The sequence below is a fragment of the Sapajus apella genome, unplaced genomic scaffold (genome assembly GCF_009761245.1).
Source record: "Sapajus apella isolate SASKATOON/1434 unplaced genomic scaffold, GSC_monkey_1.0 scaffold31, whole genome shotgun sequence".
NCBI classification, from domain to species: Eukaryota; Metazoa; Chordata; class Mammalia; order Primates; family Cebidae; genus Sapajus; species Sapajus apella.
Genome location: NW_022436971.1, coordinates 18,456,748 through 18,470,928, shown reverse-complemented (window position 1 = coordinate 18,470,928; position 14,181 = coordinate 18,456,748). Strand labels below are relative to the sequence as shown.

At 46.2% G+C, this 14,181-nt stretch overlaps 1 protein-coding gene across 7 annotated transcripts in view; it reads left to right on the top strand.

Annotated features, from left to right (window-relative positions):
* Positions 1-14,181, top strand: part of RNF144A (ring finger protein 144A) — a 157,591-nt gene that overhangs the window by 92,910 nt on the left and 50,500 nt on the right. For all 7 annotated transcript variants that reach the window (XM_032294220.1, XM_032294218.1, XM_032294222.1 and 4 more), the window contains 4 exons: positions 1,483-1,587; positions 1,740-1,800; positions 7,634-7,841; positions 12,025-12,172. In XM_032294220.1, the coding sequence (XP_032150111.1) occupies positions 1,749-1,800; positions 7,634-7,841; positions 12,025-12,172 (408 nt within the window). In that variant the 5' untranslated portion in view covers positions 1,483-1,587; positions 1,740-1,748. The remainder of the gene's footprint in view (positions 1-1,482; positions 1,588-1,739; positions 1,801-7,633; positions 7,842-12,024; positions 12,173-14,181) is intronic.

Sequence of the window (14,181 nt, the reverse complement as noted above, 5' to 3'; positions counted from 1 at the left end):
AAAAGCTTTGGGAAGTGGCTCTTTCTGAGGGTCTCCTCGATTTCTATTTTTTAAAGAAATTGCAATCTAGAGTCTTCAGTGAATGAAATATTCTTGTTTGCTAGAATGGGGAGAATTACCAGTTTAGATCAAATTATTCTTTATATATATCAAGCATATAGTCTTTTCCGTATATTCCTCTCGACATTTCCCCTTGCCTGAGATTCACACAACTTCACTGTGAGGTAGGTTGAATTGCCCCTAAATTGCAGATCAGGAAAATAAAGATAGTAGAAAGAGATTAACAGACTTGTTCTGAACATGGGGGTAGTAGGAATTGCGCTTGGATTTCATTTTGGACCCATTCTTTAGTAATAATCATGCGTTCTTGTAATAAAATGGATTATACATTTTTGTGGGAAGGTATCGGCTTAGCAAATGTAGCTGATGAATTTTTTTGATGAATTGCTATTATATTTTAATAATGTTATTGTAATAATATTACTGCTATTATGAACTTCGAAGTTGATCTGGGGATGCCATGGTGGTATTTCACATCATTTTCTTTTTCTATGCTCTTTGAGTTCTTAAAGAAGCTCTATATCTAGTTTCTGTTGGTGGTGAGCCTAGGTGGCGAAGGCCATATTGTTTCTTCTTGATGCTGTTTATAATATGCTTTTCAGGGAATCACTAGATTTCTACTAGATTTCTGTTAGACCTTGTAAAGCAGGAGTGAAGACCATGGAATCTTTTGTATTAACTCTACTTCATGTCTTTCACTTCCTTTTTTTTTTTTTTTTTTTTTTTTTTTTTACTCACTTCAGGCTTTAAGCAGCGCTCCCGAGTAGGTAAGGTAGGTAGTGAGTAATTACCAGGTAAGTGAGGAAAGACAAATACACTCAGGTTCTCAGCAGGAAGAACATGGGCATTTTTTCTGAGCTTCTCAGCAGAGAGAACATGGGCATTTTATCCGAGCAAGCTTGGGTTCACATCAAGGCTCTGGGTACTATCTGTGTAAGTTGGCAGCTTCCTTCTCTGCTGACTCAGTTTTCACATATGAAAAATGGAACAGTCATACCTTTCTTGTAAAAATGCTTCAAGGCTTCAGTGAAACAATGGGAGATAAAATATTTAGTGCCTTGCCTGCATCTCATGTGCATTTGAGAAATATTACCTCCCAGCCTCCCTTGGTGCCCTTCTTCTTGCTTGTAGAATTCTTGGCTTTTGTGTTTGCTGAGGTTGTGTGCCAGGATCTAACTGACAGCCTTAGCTTTGTGATGGGTCATACAGTCCCTGTCACAGCATAGGTACCCCATAAATAGTTGTTGAATGAAGAAAACCTCTAAACCTGAAATTTGTTGATTGCTGTGGACTACACAGTGAAAATATTACACTGTAATGGAACCATGTGCCTGGTCATTTTTTTTTTTTTTTAATGCATCATGGTTTCGTCGGACTTAAGGAGGTAAAGATGTTTATAGACACTTTTCTGTTTTCTTTCAGTGCCTGAAACAGTATGTTGAGCTCTTGATCAAAGAAGGATTAGAAACCGCAATTAGCTGCCCAGATGCTGCCTGCCCTAAACAGGGCCACCTACAGGAGAACGAGGCAGGTGGAACTGAACAGACTGGGCTGTTGGGTGTGCACTAGCGTTCACTGCTGAGCTTGTCAGAATAATGTGGGTTTTGTTTGGGTGAACGTTGCATTATATTCTAGCTCTCAGCTTGTTATAATTCTTGTTTGTATTTTTTTTTCCTTAGATTGAGTGCATGGTTGCCGCTGAAATTATGCAAAGATATAAAAAGCTACAATTTGAAAGAGGTAGGTGCCCTGGTATATCTGCCGGTTCTGGCTCCTGCAGTGTATGAATATGGATAACTTTGTGGGGAGTTCTTTTGGTAGATACGATTATACAGCATTTGGTAGGAGTGAAAAAGTTGATGTAAATGAAACTTCTGAAATTCAATAGAAATTCTGGATTCTCTGAATAGCTCACAGTTTGAAGACCTTGTCTAGGGATGTGTTGAGGAGCAAGAAGAATCTATGGAAAACAATTGGTTTAAAGGGATTGAGTCTCCTGGGGGTAGTTTAAAGATGATGGCCCTCATGGTATATTATATTTCAGTCAGCTTAAGGCCTAAGAGTTTGAGGGCTAAACTCTTGCACTGGCCCAAATTGTAAAAGATGCTGTCATGGAGAGAAGTCCTGAGGGTAAGCAGTGCAGAAATTACAGGAGCCACGGACCACAACAGTGACACTGTACGTGTCCTCTCTGTACTGACTCGCCACTGGACACAGGCGTAGAGAGTAGCAGCTGAATGAATAAACAAGTCGCTTATCCCAGTAAGTGTCACAACAATTCTGCAAGGCTCATTTGTCATTATCTAATCAACAGATCCCCGGAGAGTCTAACTGACTTGCCCTGATTTCTAAATATATTGAGCGCTTTGGGACCACATCCTATGATCCTTCGTCACGAGCCCTCCACGGGCCCTGCATAGCCCTCCTTGCTGGAGCAGGCCCGAGAGAGCAGTGTGGCTGGTGTACATGGAGCAGAACGTGATTCTCAGGATCACATTGCAAAGCCTTAAGCCCTGTGGAATGTCCAGGAGAGGTCTTTAGCTCTGCTCTCTGAAGTACTTCGGGGTCATGCAATGAAACTGTAAAGAGTCTGTGGACTCTATTTGGCCTTGTTTTCATATCTATTCCGGGCGTCAGGCTTGCCTGCTAAAGAGCAGGGCGACAGATGTGTGCGGGTGACACCCATTATGCAGAACATCATTGTGAAGACCCTACAGGGAGATTCTGAGTTTTGATTGCAGGCATCTGCTCTCCCTCTCCCTGCACTAATTCTCAGGTTCTTGACCAGAGCAGGGTACCACACTGAGACGCAGCCCTGGAGGATGGGCTTACATGGAAACAGGGCAGAGTAGACGAGAGGACAGAGACACCCAGTTGAGCTGAATGCGGAGACCTGTTGTTTGTTTGCTTTTGCTTTTTGCTAAAGATAGCTGGGCTGATTGGCACATACCTGTAGTCTCAGCTACTCAGGAGTCTGAGGCAGAGGCAGGAGGATCACTTGAGCCGAAGAATGCAAGTCCAGCCTAGGCAACATATTGAGACCCTGTCTCAAAGCAAACAAACAGCAGCACCAACAAAACCACCAAAAAACAACAGCAGCAGCAGCAACAACAAAGAGGTAGCTAATTTATAACAGCTTAAACAGGATTTTTGATGACATCGAAATTTGTTTTCAAGAGTGTGTTTATTTAAGTGTCATATATAATTTGCTTTCGGGCAGTTTACAGCTTTAATATAATGCCATTTGGTACAAAAGTCAGTATGTAGAGCAATAAAGTTGATTAATTTGGATTTCTGAGACTTTGAGCTTCTTCTGAGAATATTTTCCAGAGAGAATCTTGACAGAAACAGACTGTTGTTTGCATTACTATGAACTTTCTATGACATTGAATTTAATTTTAAAATACAGCTGGATAAATTTTCCAACCTAATAATTTTAACTGTTATTTCTTTAGTACTTTGGTTCAGTCAAAAAATCTTTTTTCCTTTTGCATAAACATGAAGCCAACTTGGCTTCTGTTAAAAAAAAAAAAAAACTCTGAAACTTCTCACTTTAAAATATTTTACTAACATGATCTTAGAGGTTTTGTTTTGTTTTGTTTTAAGCATTTGGACTTAATAAACGGCCTGTGTAGATAAAATGCTAGCATGTCAGAGCTAGAATATAGCTACAGATCATAGCCAGCACCTTCAAAGACTTTGGAGACAAGATCAGAAAGCAAATTTTAACTGTCTCTACGCCTCTCAAATCTAGTCAAGGAGAGGACGCCCTGGAAGAAAACTGAGATAGTTCAATGATTTTCTAAAAACATTTAGTTACCAGAAAGTTCTGTGGTTAGTTTATGTTGCACACACTGTCTCCATTTAGTCTTAGAATGTCTCCTCTGATATAACAGCCTTGATTTTACTGTCGGTGTCTCCTTTTCTCCAGCGCTGGGGCCTTTGGCAAGCAGGAAGCCAGGGAAGGGGGCCAGGAAGCTAAGTTTTCATTCTGAGCACCTCTTCGCAACTGGCTCACACCAAAGTCTGGGTGGGGACAGATTCTTGAGCGAGGCATGTGGATGGCTCTCGCTGCATGGACCCCTCTCTGCATGCTCCTCTTGACACTGGTGCCCCTCTGAGACCCAGGGTGCTGTGCTAAGGGTATTCCTGCGCACGTTCCTCTGCCCAGAAGCTCAGCCATACCAGGGATGGGACTGTGCGTCCTCATGCCTTCATCCCCATGCCAGCACAGTGCCTGGCTACGTGAATGCTGATACCAGATCTCATCGTGTATTGTTTTGTTTTGTTTTTTAAAAAGAAAGTAAAACTCAGAGAGATTAACTAATATGCCAGGTTATCCATCAGTAATCAGGCCTGGCTAGAGCCAGCTCCTACAAATGCTGCTGCCTTGCAGCAGGATCAAGCCCACCACCCCACCAGGCATCAGCCCCACCACAGGGGCATCAGCCTGGCCAAGGAAAGCCACCTTTTAATCTTGGCTCACTGCAATCTCTGTCTCCTGGGTTCAACCGATTCTTCTGCCTCAGCTTCCCGAGTAGCTGGGACTACAGGCACACCCCACCACAGCCAGCTAATTTTTGTATTTTCAGTAGAGACGAGGTTTCACCATATGGGCCAGGCTGGTCTCAAACTCCTGACCTTGTGATCCACCCACCTCGGCCTCCCAAAGTGCTGGGATTATAGGTATGAGCCACCGTACCCAACCAGTTTTAAGCATTTTTAAGCAGGGAGTTCTTAGAGATCTGCTTCATTAATCTGTCATGAATATAATTCTGGGAGATAAGAGTTAAGATTAGTTTCTTCTAGTGTGCCAAAAAGTATATTATTTGCTTTATGTGAAAATATATCTCATACACACACATATGTAGATATTCAGCCATGGAGAGGATAATGCAGAATGTTAATAGACATCTTTGCCTGAGGCTGGGGCCATGTTCACAGGGTGTGATGTCCCCAGCAGCACAGGAAGGACTTTGGCAGTCAGCAGACTGAGCAGCTATTTGTCCTTGGGCTTTGCGACAGTGAATCTCTCCATGTGAGGACAGGCAGTGCCATGTCACAGCTCTATGAGGACAGAACTAATAAAATTTAAATCATTCCCATGGAAACCTTCGCCAGGTCTCCCCTGCGTGCTGCCCTGGGGACCTTTTGTGATGAGGGTGCATCACAGCATCTCCCACTGTTGAGTCACGAGGGTGGGCAGGGGGCAGTGCGAGACAATCATGTGCATGAAGAGACTGAGACCGGGCTTTGGGACGTCTGCTCTGTCCTGATGTCAGAAGCTCTTCACAGTGCAGGAGGGGTGGGGAAAGCAGTGGGAATGGAAGGGTTCCTAGCAGGCAGCGCTGCCCTTCTGGGTCTAGCCCCAGAGCTATACCAGAAGGAGAGCAAAGAGCTGTGAGGATGTCTCTTCCCGTGCGGTGTGGTGTTTAGTGCATGGAGCTCTTGCACCCTGCAGGGTGGGCAGACACACGGCCTCCTGCCTCATCAGGGACAAAGCTGGGCTCATCCCACAGCATGCGCAGACGGCAGGCAGAGAGCTGTTGGCAGCGTCGCGGGACGGGATGGGAGCGTGACCGGAGCCAGCTGCCTTTGGTGTTTCCTCCTCACTGCTCAGTACGGCGCTCAGTGCCCCAGGCTGGCACATGTACCCGCTCCCTGCTTCGCTGTGGGTCCTCAGCATAGGGAAACCCCAGGCATCTGCCCCCAGCCATGTGACCCACAGACAACAGCTGCATTTTCTCAAAAAGCCACCTTGTCACATCTGAGAGCTAAGAGCAGTCTTAGAACAGCAAACGCTGAAACTATCAACAAATAAGAGCTAATTTTGTCCATTCACTCAACATTGGGAGCGTCCTGGGGATTTTAGATGATCACAATGAAGATGATGAGAGACGGCACCAGTTCCTGAGCTCCAGCGTTCCTTGTTATTATCAAGTTCTTCACCTTCCACCACCCTAGCAATGTGACAGTTTTGTGCTGTTGATTAATTCATGCTTTAAAAAAAGGCAGGGGCAGTCAGGTGAGATCAAGGGTCAGCCAGCCATGGCCAGTGGGCCACATCCAGACCAGCCCATGGCCTGCTACTCAGTTTTCCTAGAACATTCATTTCCAGGTCACCGTATCTGCTTTTGCACAGAAACAGCCAATCCCAGTCGTTACGACAGAAACCCAGGTACAGTACATGGTCCTCAAAGACACATGATTCCTGGCTGACCCTCTACAGAGAAAGTCTGCCAGCCCCTGGACTGGATGACTAGATCATTTCAAAGTTAGACCCTTACAAGATGGTGTGTAGAGAGCTGAACCTGGCTTCCCCATGTATTTGGGGAACACGGTAAACACACAGGACCTTACACATACGTACGCGTGTGCACACTCAGGACACCCAGCAGGTGATTTGTCACTACCTTGCACTTGGTTCCATGGCGATACGTATAGGAGAAGTCTGGGTCCACGCATGGCACCAGCCTGTAGTGGATTCCAGCGAGTAGGAATCACATGTGTGATGCAGGTGAGCAAGAGCCGCCCGGCTGCCAGTCACATTTGTGAAGACTGGTCATCGCCTTTCATGTTGTCTCTGAAACTCAGTTGTCCTGACTTCTTCCCAGGAAGACCCCTGCTGAGAACTTAGGAACCAGTGGCCCACCAGAATGCCTTTGGGAATAGCCCACGTTGCGTGGCCTCGCAGAGCTTTCTGGTAGAGCATTGCTGTTCCCGGTGGTGTCCCCTCACTGAGAAATCAGCGTCTCACTGGACAAGAGGGAAAATGAAATGAATAACCAGGCTCACTGCAAAAGGCAGCCAATAATGTAAAGAAATGCAGCTCTTGGACAAGGATGTGAAGAAATAGGTGTGTCAAGGTGTCCTGTTTTTACAAATAAACTTATTGGCTGATTCCATTACATTGGGCTTCTTAGAAATGTGCCCTGTGATTCAGAGAGAAAATCTGGCCCTTGAAGGGTTAGTTTCACTCAGTATCTAACTTATGGCTTGGATTTGAGAAGGGCAGACCATCTGAGGCGGGTGAGCTGTTTGATTAGAATAGTCCAGCCACCTTCCTTCCCTCTTCCTTTCCGTCTTCTAACAGCATTTTCCTGGTGCCGGCTGTGTGCCCAACACGGAGCCATCAGGGGCCTGGCTTCTGAAAGCTGTCCCCTAAGGGAGGCACAAGATATAGCGTGATGTGCTTTGTTCAGAGAAACCCGACAGGCAGGTGGGCCAAGTTTTCCAGAATGTGGAGGCCTTTGAGCTGTGAGCTGAGTCTCAGAGGCAAACAGGGCTGGCCCAGGGCCCCAGGGGCATTCCAGAGGCAGAAGCAGCATTCCTGAAGGATGCCTGGGGTGTCTGGAGGTCTCTAGCCACCCTCATGCATGAAGGGAGACTTTGGGAAGAGCTACAGCGGAGGCGGAAGGGCGACTCGGGCAGCTCATCAGTTGGGGCTGCTGGTGCCCGCTGTGTTACCTGGACGTGTCCCTCCCTGTCCCTGCACTGGCGGGGCTCTTTCCTCTGAAGCCCACGTGACCCTCTGGCCTAAGTTTGATTTGCCTATTTTGTCTCCCTGTACCAGAGGTGCTGTTTGATCCCTGTCGGACGTGGTGCCCGGCGTCCACCTGCCAGGCTGTATGTCAGCTCCAGGACGTGGGGCTGCAGACCCCCCAGCCAGTGCAGTGTAAAGCCTGCCACATGGAATTCTGCTCCACCTGCAAAGCCAGCTGGCACCCTGGCCAGGGCTGCCCGGAGACCATGCCGATCACCTTCCTTCCCGGGGAGACCAGGTACCCTTTGTACGCAAGGTGCCACCAAAGGCGTGGGCTGTGGGCCAGGAGAAGCAGGTGTGCTTTCTTCTTAAAAGTGCCACTGTGGCGTAGGTGGCTGTGACTGAGGCAACTCTAACACAAACTCTGCCTCTTGAGCCTCACTCAAGCCTGTCATTGTTTGTATGTCTGTTAGTTTCTTTTTGAGAACCGACTATGCACCAGGCACTGTGTGAGGCCCTGACAATAGAAAAGTACATGAGAACCACACTTAACACGGCTTGGCTGGCATGACAAATGTATGCATGGTTTATTACTTTTAAGGGTTGTAAGTCTTACAATACCTGAAGTTTCTCCAAGACTTCACTGTGTTGAAGGTGGTCTGAAATGGGGGTGCAGGAAAAAGAACAGGAGTTGGGGTCCTGGTCATAAATACTGTATGGAAGGGGGTGGGAAGACACTTACTGACTCCCCAGGCCGCCTCCCCTGCAGCTATAGTTGAGCTGTTTGCCCGGGAGGATGCTGCTGCACCTCACTCTGCACCTTGACATTTCCTAGGCTGATGCACAGGAAGTTGATCATACCCAGGTCTTTTTGTTCTACAAAATCTGCAAGGTCACATGGCTCCACTGGACACTTGTCCGTGGTCCTATTGAAGCCACAGTCCTCATAGAGGAGCTGCCACTCTGCCCACTGCCCTCCCAAGGGTGTGCCCACCAGCTGCTCTCTTTCCATTCCACTATCCCCAGCTCCCTTTCCTTTCCACCGCACTCCGTGCCTGTCCCAGCCCCAGACTCTTTCAGGGTCCCTGCCATATACCCCGCCCCTGGACTCCTTCTGGGCAAACCTCTGTTCCTGTACCTGGAGTGCCCTGCTCCACCCTCCTCCTTTCCCTGGGGGCTCCTGCCACACTTTAGGTGGTGATCATATCCCATTGTCAAGCTTCCCAGTTCCCAGGACAGGGCTGGGGTCTCCACCCTCTGAGTTCCTGCTGAGATCGTCTGCATTGATTACAACCCCAGACGTACTGGATTTGAGTTCTTCCACTGACAGGGCAGACTCTGCCATCAGGCTGAGCTCCAACGGCGGGGCCTGTGTGTGTCTGGCCGCCCGCAGCAGGCAGGCAGCTGCAAGCATGAACTGCTTGTACTTACACTTCACTTGCACTTGACATCTTAGAGGCTTGGAAACTTTAGATGGGGGCTGGTGAGAGTTTGGAGCCTGATGACTTAGTTTTCTTTGTCTGTGACATTCTCGTCTCATTTAAATCATTCTCCAAGGACGGCCTAAATCAAAATTCAGAAATTTCATTTTGTGGAAATTTAAGAATCAGAAGATGTCACATAAAAACCGGAATTTCCGGCTTCTCCGGGAAATCTGAATTCCCAGCCTCTCCGAGCCTACCTCGCTGTGCTGGCAGCCAGCGCAGGGCAGCAGAGAGCTGCCCTCGCTGGAGCGGCCTCCTGGGCCCAAGCCCCGCAGTCCTCACCACCCCGTCTTGTACCCTGGAACTGAGGCTGCCTGTCAGCTGCCATTTATAACTGTGAAGACACTGCTATTTTTTGTATTGGCTTTTTTTTTTTTAAGGTGAATCTTCCCCCCACCCATGCTTTTATCCAGCTCCTGACCGCTTCACTGATTAGCATCACTGCCTACCTTTTCAAGGTGCTGGGCTACACATAGATCATGATTATACTGTCAAAACTCTTGTCTGCTTTTATAATTTGAGTTTACAGTAAATGTTATTAGTAATAATTTTAAATGCAATTCATACACTAGGAAATATTTGAAAACTGTTGTCTATACCATGCACATTTTTTATGCATGGCGCAGTACACCAGAACTTGCATATCTTAACTGTTTTCACTTTAAAAAATCTCCCCAGGAGACACTGTTCACAGTGTTCCTGCCATTTCTTTCAAAATTAGCTTATGAGTCATATGAGAAAACTGGTTTCATAGCTTTAAGGTCACGCCTGGTTTTCAAAACAATGTTATCTAACCTGAAAACCAACCTTGATTGCCAGATTCAGTGTCTCATGACTTCCAGCTTTTTGCAAAATGAAAGTCATTCTCAGAAGGAGGCCAGGGCTAAGGTTTGCTGGGGGCCGACTCTGGGCCTCGTCCCTCTGGGGATGTTTGCATGTGTGCTATCTCCTTTGCTCCTTGCAGCAGCCTTCGTTCAGTCTTTATCACATTCTGTGTGGCCAGGGTGGTCTGCAGTTTGCTTTTATTTATTTTTAAAAATTTATTTATTATACTTTAAGTTCTGAGGTACATGTGCAGATTGTGCAGGTTTGTTACCTAGGTAAACATGTGTCATGGTGGTGGTTTGCTGTATCCATCACCCCATCATCTACATTAGGTATTTCTCCTAATGCTGTTCCTCCCCAGTCCCCGCACCCCCTGCTATTCCTCCCCAACCCCCCACTCCTCAGGCCCTGATGTGTGATGTTCCCCTTCCTGTGTCCATGTGTTCTCATTGTTCAACACCCACTTATGAGTGAGAGCATGTGGTGTTTGGTTTTCTGTTCTTGTTTCAGTTTGCTGATAATGAGGGTTTCCAGTTTTATCCATGTCCCTGCAAAGGACATGAACTCATCCTTTTTTATGGCTGCATGGTATTCCATGGTGTATATGTGCCACATTTTCTTTATCCAGTCTACAGCCATACCACCCTGAATGCACCCAATTTGTCTGCAGTTTGCTTTTAAATTGGAGAAACATTTGAGCTAGTGATGACTGGGTTATTGTTCAGTAGTCATTATAAATAATAACTACTGTTTATCGAGTGCCTGGTACTTATGTGCTGGCTTCCAAGCGAAGTATGTGCAACCTCTGTAATCCTCACAACACCCTGCAGAGACCGATGCCATTAGCCTTGTTAGTCTGTTTTGCAGACGAGGAAACTAAGACACATGATACATAAATAGCACAGTGAGGATCCGTCTGTCTGAAGACTGTGCTCCTCAATGTGAGGACATTCTGCTTCTCTCATTGCTTCTCACTCCGTTGCCTTCTACGAATGTACCAAACCATCACAATTGGTTGGAATGTACACCCCCAGTGGAGGACTGTTCACTACCAGTCATCAGACAGCTCACACTAAAGTGAAACTACATTCGATGCTCATGTCCACTAGGAAGTTTGTGAGAGATCCTTCCGCCAGAATGCACTCAAAATACTTCAGCGAATATACACCCATAAAGGTGGTACATTCTGAAAAAGCTGCTCCCTCCAAAGCAGTCATTTTCTCCTGCTGATGCTGGTTTGATTTAGTGAGTTCAAACAGTGTAGCAAGGACACCCCAATAATCAGATAACTTCTCCTGACAGTTTGTCATGTATTCCTTCAGATGCTTTTAGGAATATTCTTACCTGTCTTTTAAACACTAATAACGTGACATGAGTCATACCTGATGTCTGTGTTATCTTCCTTTAGCCATGTTGAACTCCTGCTACCCTTTATCAAGCGCTTCCCACAAGCTGCCCCCTGCACTGTGCCCCCGTCAGGGTCTCTCCTCTCACGGGCACGCTGATGGGAAGGCTGGGCTTGGAGAGCTCCCCACGGCTAGTTTGTAGCAGAGCCAGCCCTGACCTCCGCTTAAAACCCTTCGTGCCAACCCTGCAGACCTAGCCAGCCTCTCAGGGAAACAGTTTTGTAAGAAGAGCCAGGTGGATCTAACCAAGTGAACAGTGTGCGTTTATGTGTGTGTATTGGCAGCATTTGTTTATTTTTTTATAACAGTTTGCTGTTATAAAAAAAATTTATATACAATAAATAAATTTATATACACACAAAATTTATATCAATCCTTTGGAAAGTGGACAGCTCTGTGAATAAGGACACAACATTTGGCCTTGTACTATTATTCAGATACCTCCGTTATAAGAAGCCTTTCGCTGTATTTTCTTTTGTTTATATATATATATATAAATTTAGATGTGTGTCGATGTTGCTTTTTTTTTTTTTTTTTTTTTTGATTTTACCTAACTCTTAGTGGCAGATTCACAGTGTTTTGCTTTATTTTTTTTTCCGGAGTATCCATTTCTTTGTTTTCTGGGTTTTTTTTTTTTTTTTAATTTAATTTAATACCAAGAGAGCTCAGGCCCTGAAGTGGAGCTAATGCTCTCAGCATGGCCAGTGCCACTGGGTCCCTCCTGGGATCTGTTTATGCAGAGTTCTCACGGAGTCTTCTCCCACAGTGCGGCTTTCAAAATGGAAGAGGACGACGCGCCCATCAAACGCTGCCCCAAGTGCAAAGTCTACATCGAGCGGGACGAAGGCTGTGCTCAGATGATGTGCAAGAACTGCAAGCATGCCTTCTGCTGGTACTGCCTGGAGTCCCTGGACGTGAGTACTGCCCTCAGCTCCACCTTGCTGCGTTGAGCTTTGAGCTTTAGATTTGGAATGAGAAAAACAGACCAGCTATTTCCTAAAGAGCTTGGTGCTTATTCCTGTGTAACAGTGAAGGAACGGTATTTCGTGTTTTTCCTGGGATTATGAAAACATCAACTCATGAGCGCCACGGCATCAGAAGCCTTTGCGACTCATGTAGTTCTGGGGCCTAAACCCTTTACGCAGGTTCAGGATCCAGACTCGGTTTTAAAGGGGTTTTACGATCTTAGGTTTCGTCTAAGCGGGTCTGTCATTGTCAGTTTGGGCTGCTGTGACACAATATAGACGAGGAAGGTGAAATGACAGACATTTATTTCTCATGGTCCTGGGGCTGGAAATACAAAATCAAGGTACACCAGATTTGGTTCCTGGGTTCCTGGTCAGGGCTCCTTCCTGGTGTTCAGCGTAGCAAGGACAGGCAGAAGCAGGGATTGGGGAGCTGTTGGGCTTAGGGCCACTTTGAAGACTCCATTGACACTTGTGTCATCTGTAGGGCAGGAAAACGTGCAAGTCCTTTGGTCTCTGACAGGATGTTGGGAGTCACTTGGGGTGATTGGCAAAATATTAAGGGAAATATTAGGGAAGTTGTAAGATTATAGTCTCAAACCTTTTAGAAGGGCGAAAGGTTTTAATGAGACTGGCTGAAGGCAGCCAGTTCTTACATTAGAGCATTAAGTCATAGGGTGTAGATTAAGGATAACAGAAGCTTCCCCAGTTAAATATGTTTTCCCCACATTCCTTTGTCTCTACCCTATTTACTCATGTAAACTTTGTGCCAGGGATGAGGAGGTTGAAGGGTAATCACCCGTTCATGGTGTTTGTTCTGGGCCCAGGAACCAAAATATTTTATCGCTCATTAAGCCACTGTTTTAACGATGTTAATTATCCACAAGTGTGTTGACTTAGAACCTCTGTTAGGAAATCTCTACCGAATAAATGTGAGGAAGAACAGGGAGAAGTTATCAGTTAGCTGCAGTCGCCCTCTGAGAGCAGCTGACGCCCACCCCTAGCCCACTCAATTCACTGTATTCTGGTGTGTGTGAGTTGCATTCATTCATCTGTCACTGAGTCAGTGTTGGCAGGGCAGACCTCCGCAGGTGGCAATCAACGTCTCAGCAGAATGGAAGTTCTAGCCTCATACGGCAACCTTCTCCTAATTGTGCTCTGCTTGAAGGTTTCTCAAACACACCATACTGTATGTGGCTGCCAGGGCCATGTTCCTGAGAGGAGGGCACAGCCTCCCCTCCCAGAGGCCCAAGCTTTTCTGGAGCTTTGAGGCCTGATGCACCTGGTGCTGCTTTTTGGCTTCTCATTCTCCTTCCTTGCCCATATACGGGCATGGGCATCTTGCCGAAATGATGAAACTATGATTTTAGTTTTAGAAGAGTTTATTGGTGCATACTTTTTTAAGAACTATAATTAGGCCGTGCATGGTGGCTCATGCCTGTATTCCCAGCACTTTGGGAGGCCGAGGTGGGCAGATCACCTGAGGTCAGGAGCTCAGAGCAGCCTGAGCAACATGGAGAAACCCCATCTCTACTAAAAATACAAAAATTAGCCAGTCACGGTGGCATGCACCTGTAGTCCTAGCTACATGGGAGACTGAGGCACAAGAATCATTTGAACCTGGGAGGCGCAGGTTGCAGTGAGCTAAGATGGCACCATCGCACTCCAGCCTGGGCAAGAGAGCAAGACTCCATCTCACAAATAAATAAATAAATCTATAATTGAATAGCAGACCTATTTATCTATTGAAACGGTGTAGCTAGGGACAGTCCAAGCAAATCAAGCCATGTGTCATGAAGTGATATATTTGTGTCTGTTCTGCACAGCAAGGATGAACGCATCCAGTCCATCCAATAATATTATTAAGCCATTCAGGTCTCATTCAGATAAAGCTGTGAGGCAGTCAGAGCAGGTCCATGCTTTAGATATTAGCAATTCATCCGCCCAGAGACTATTCT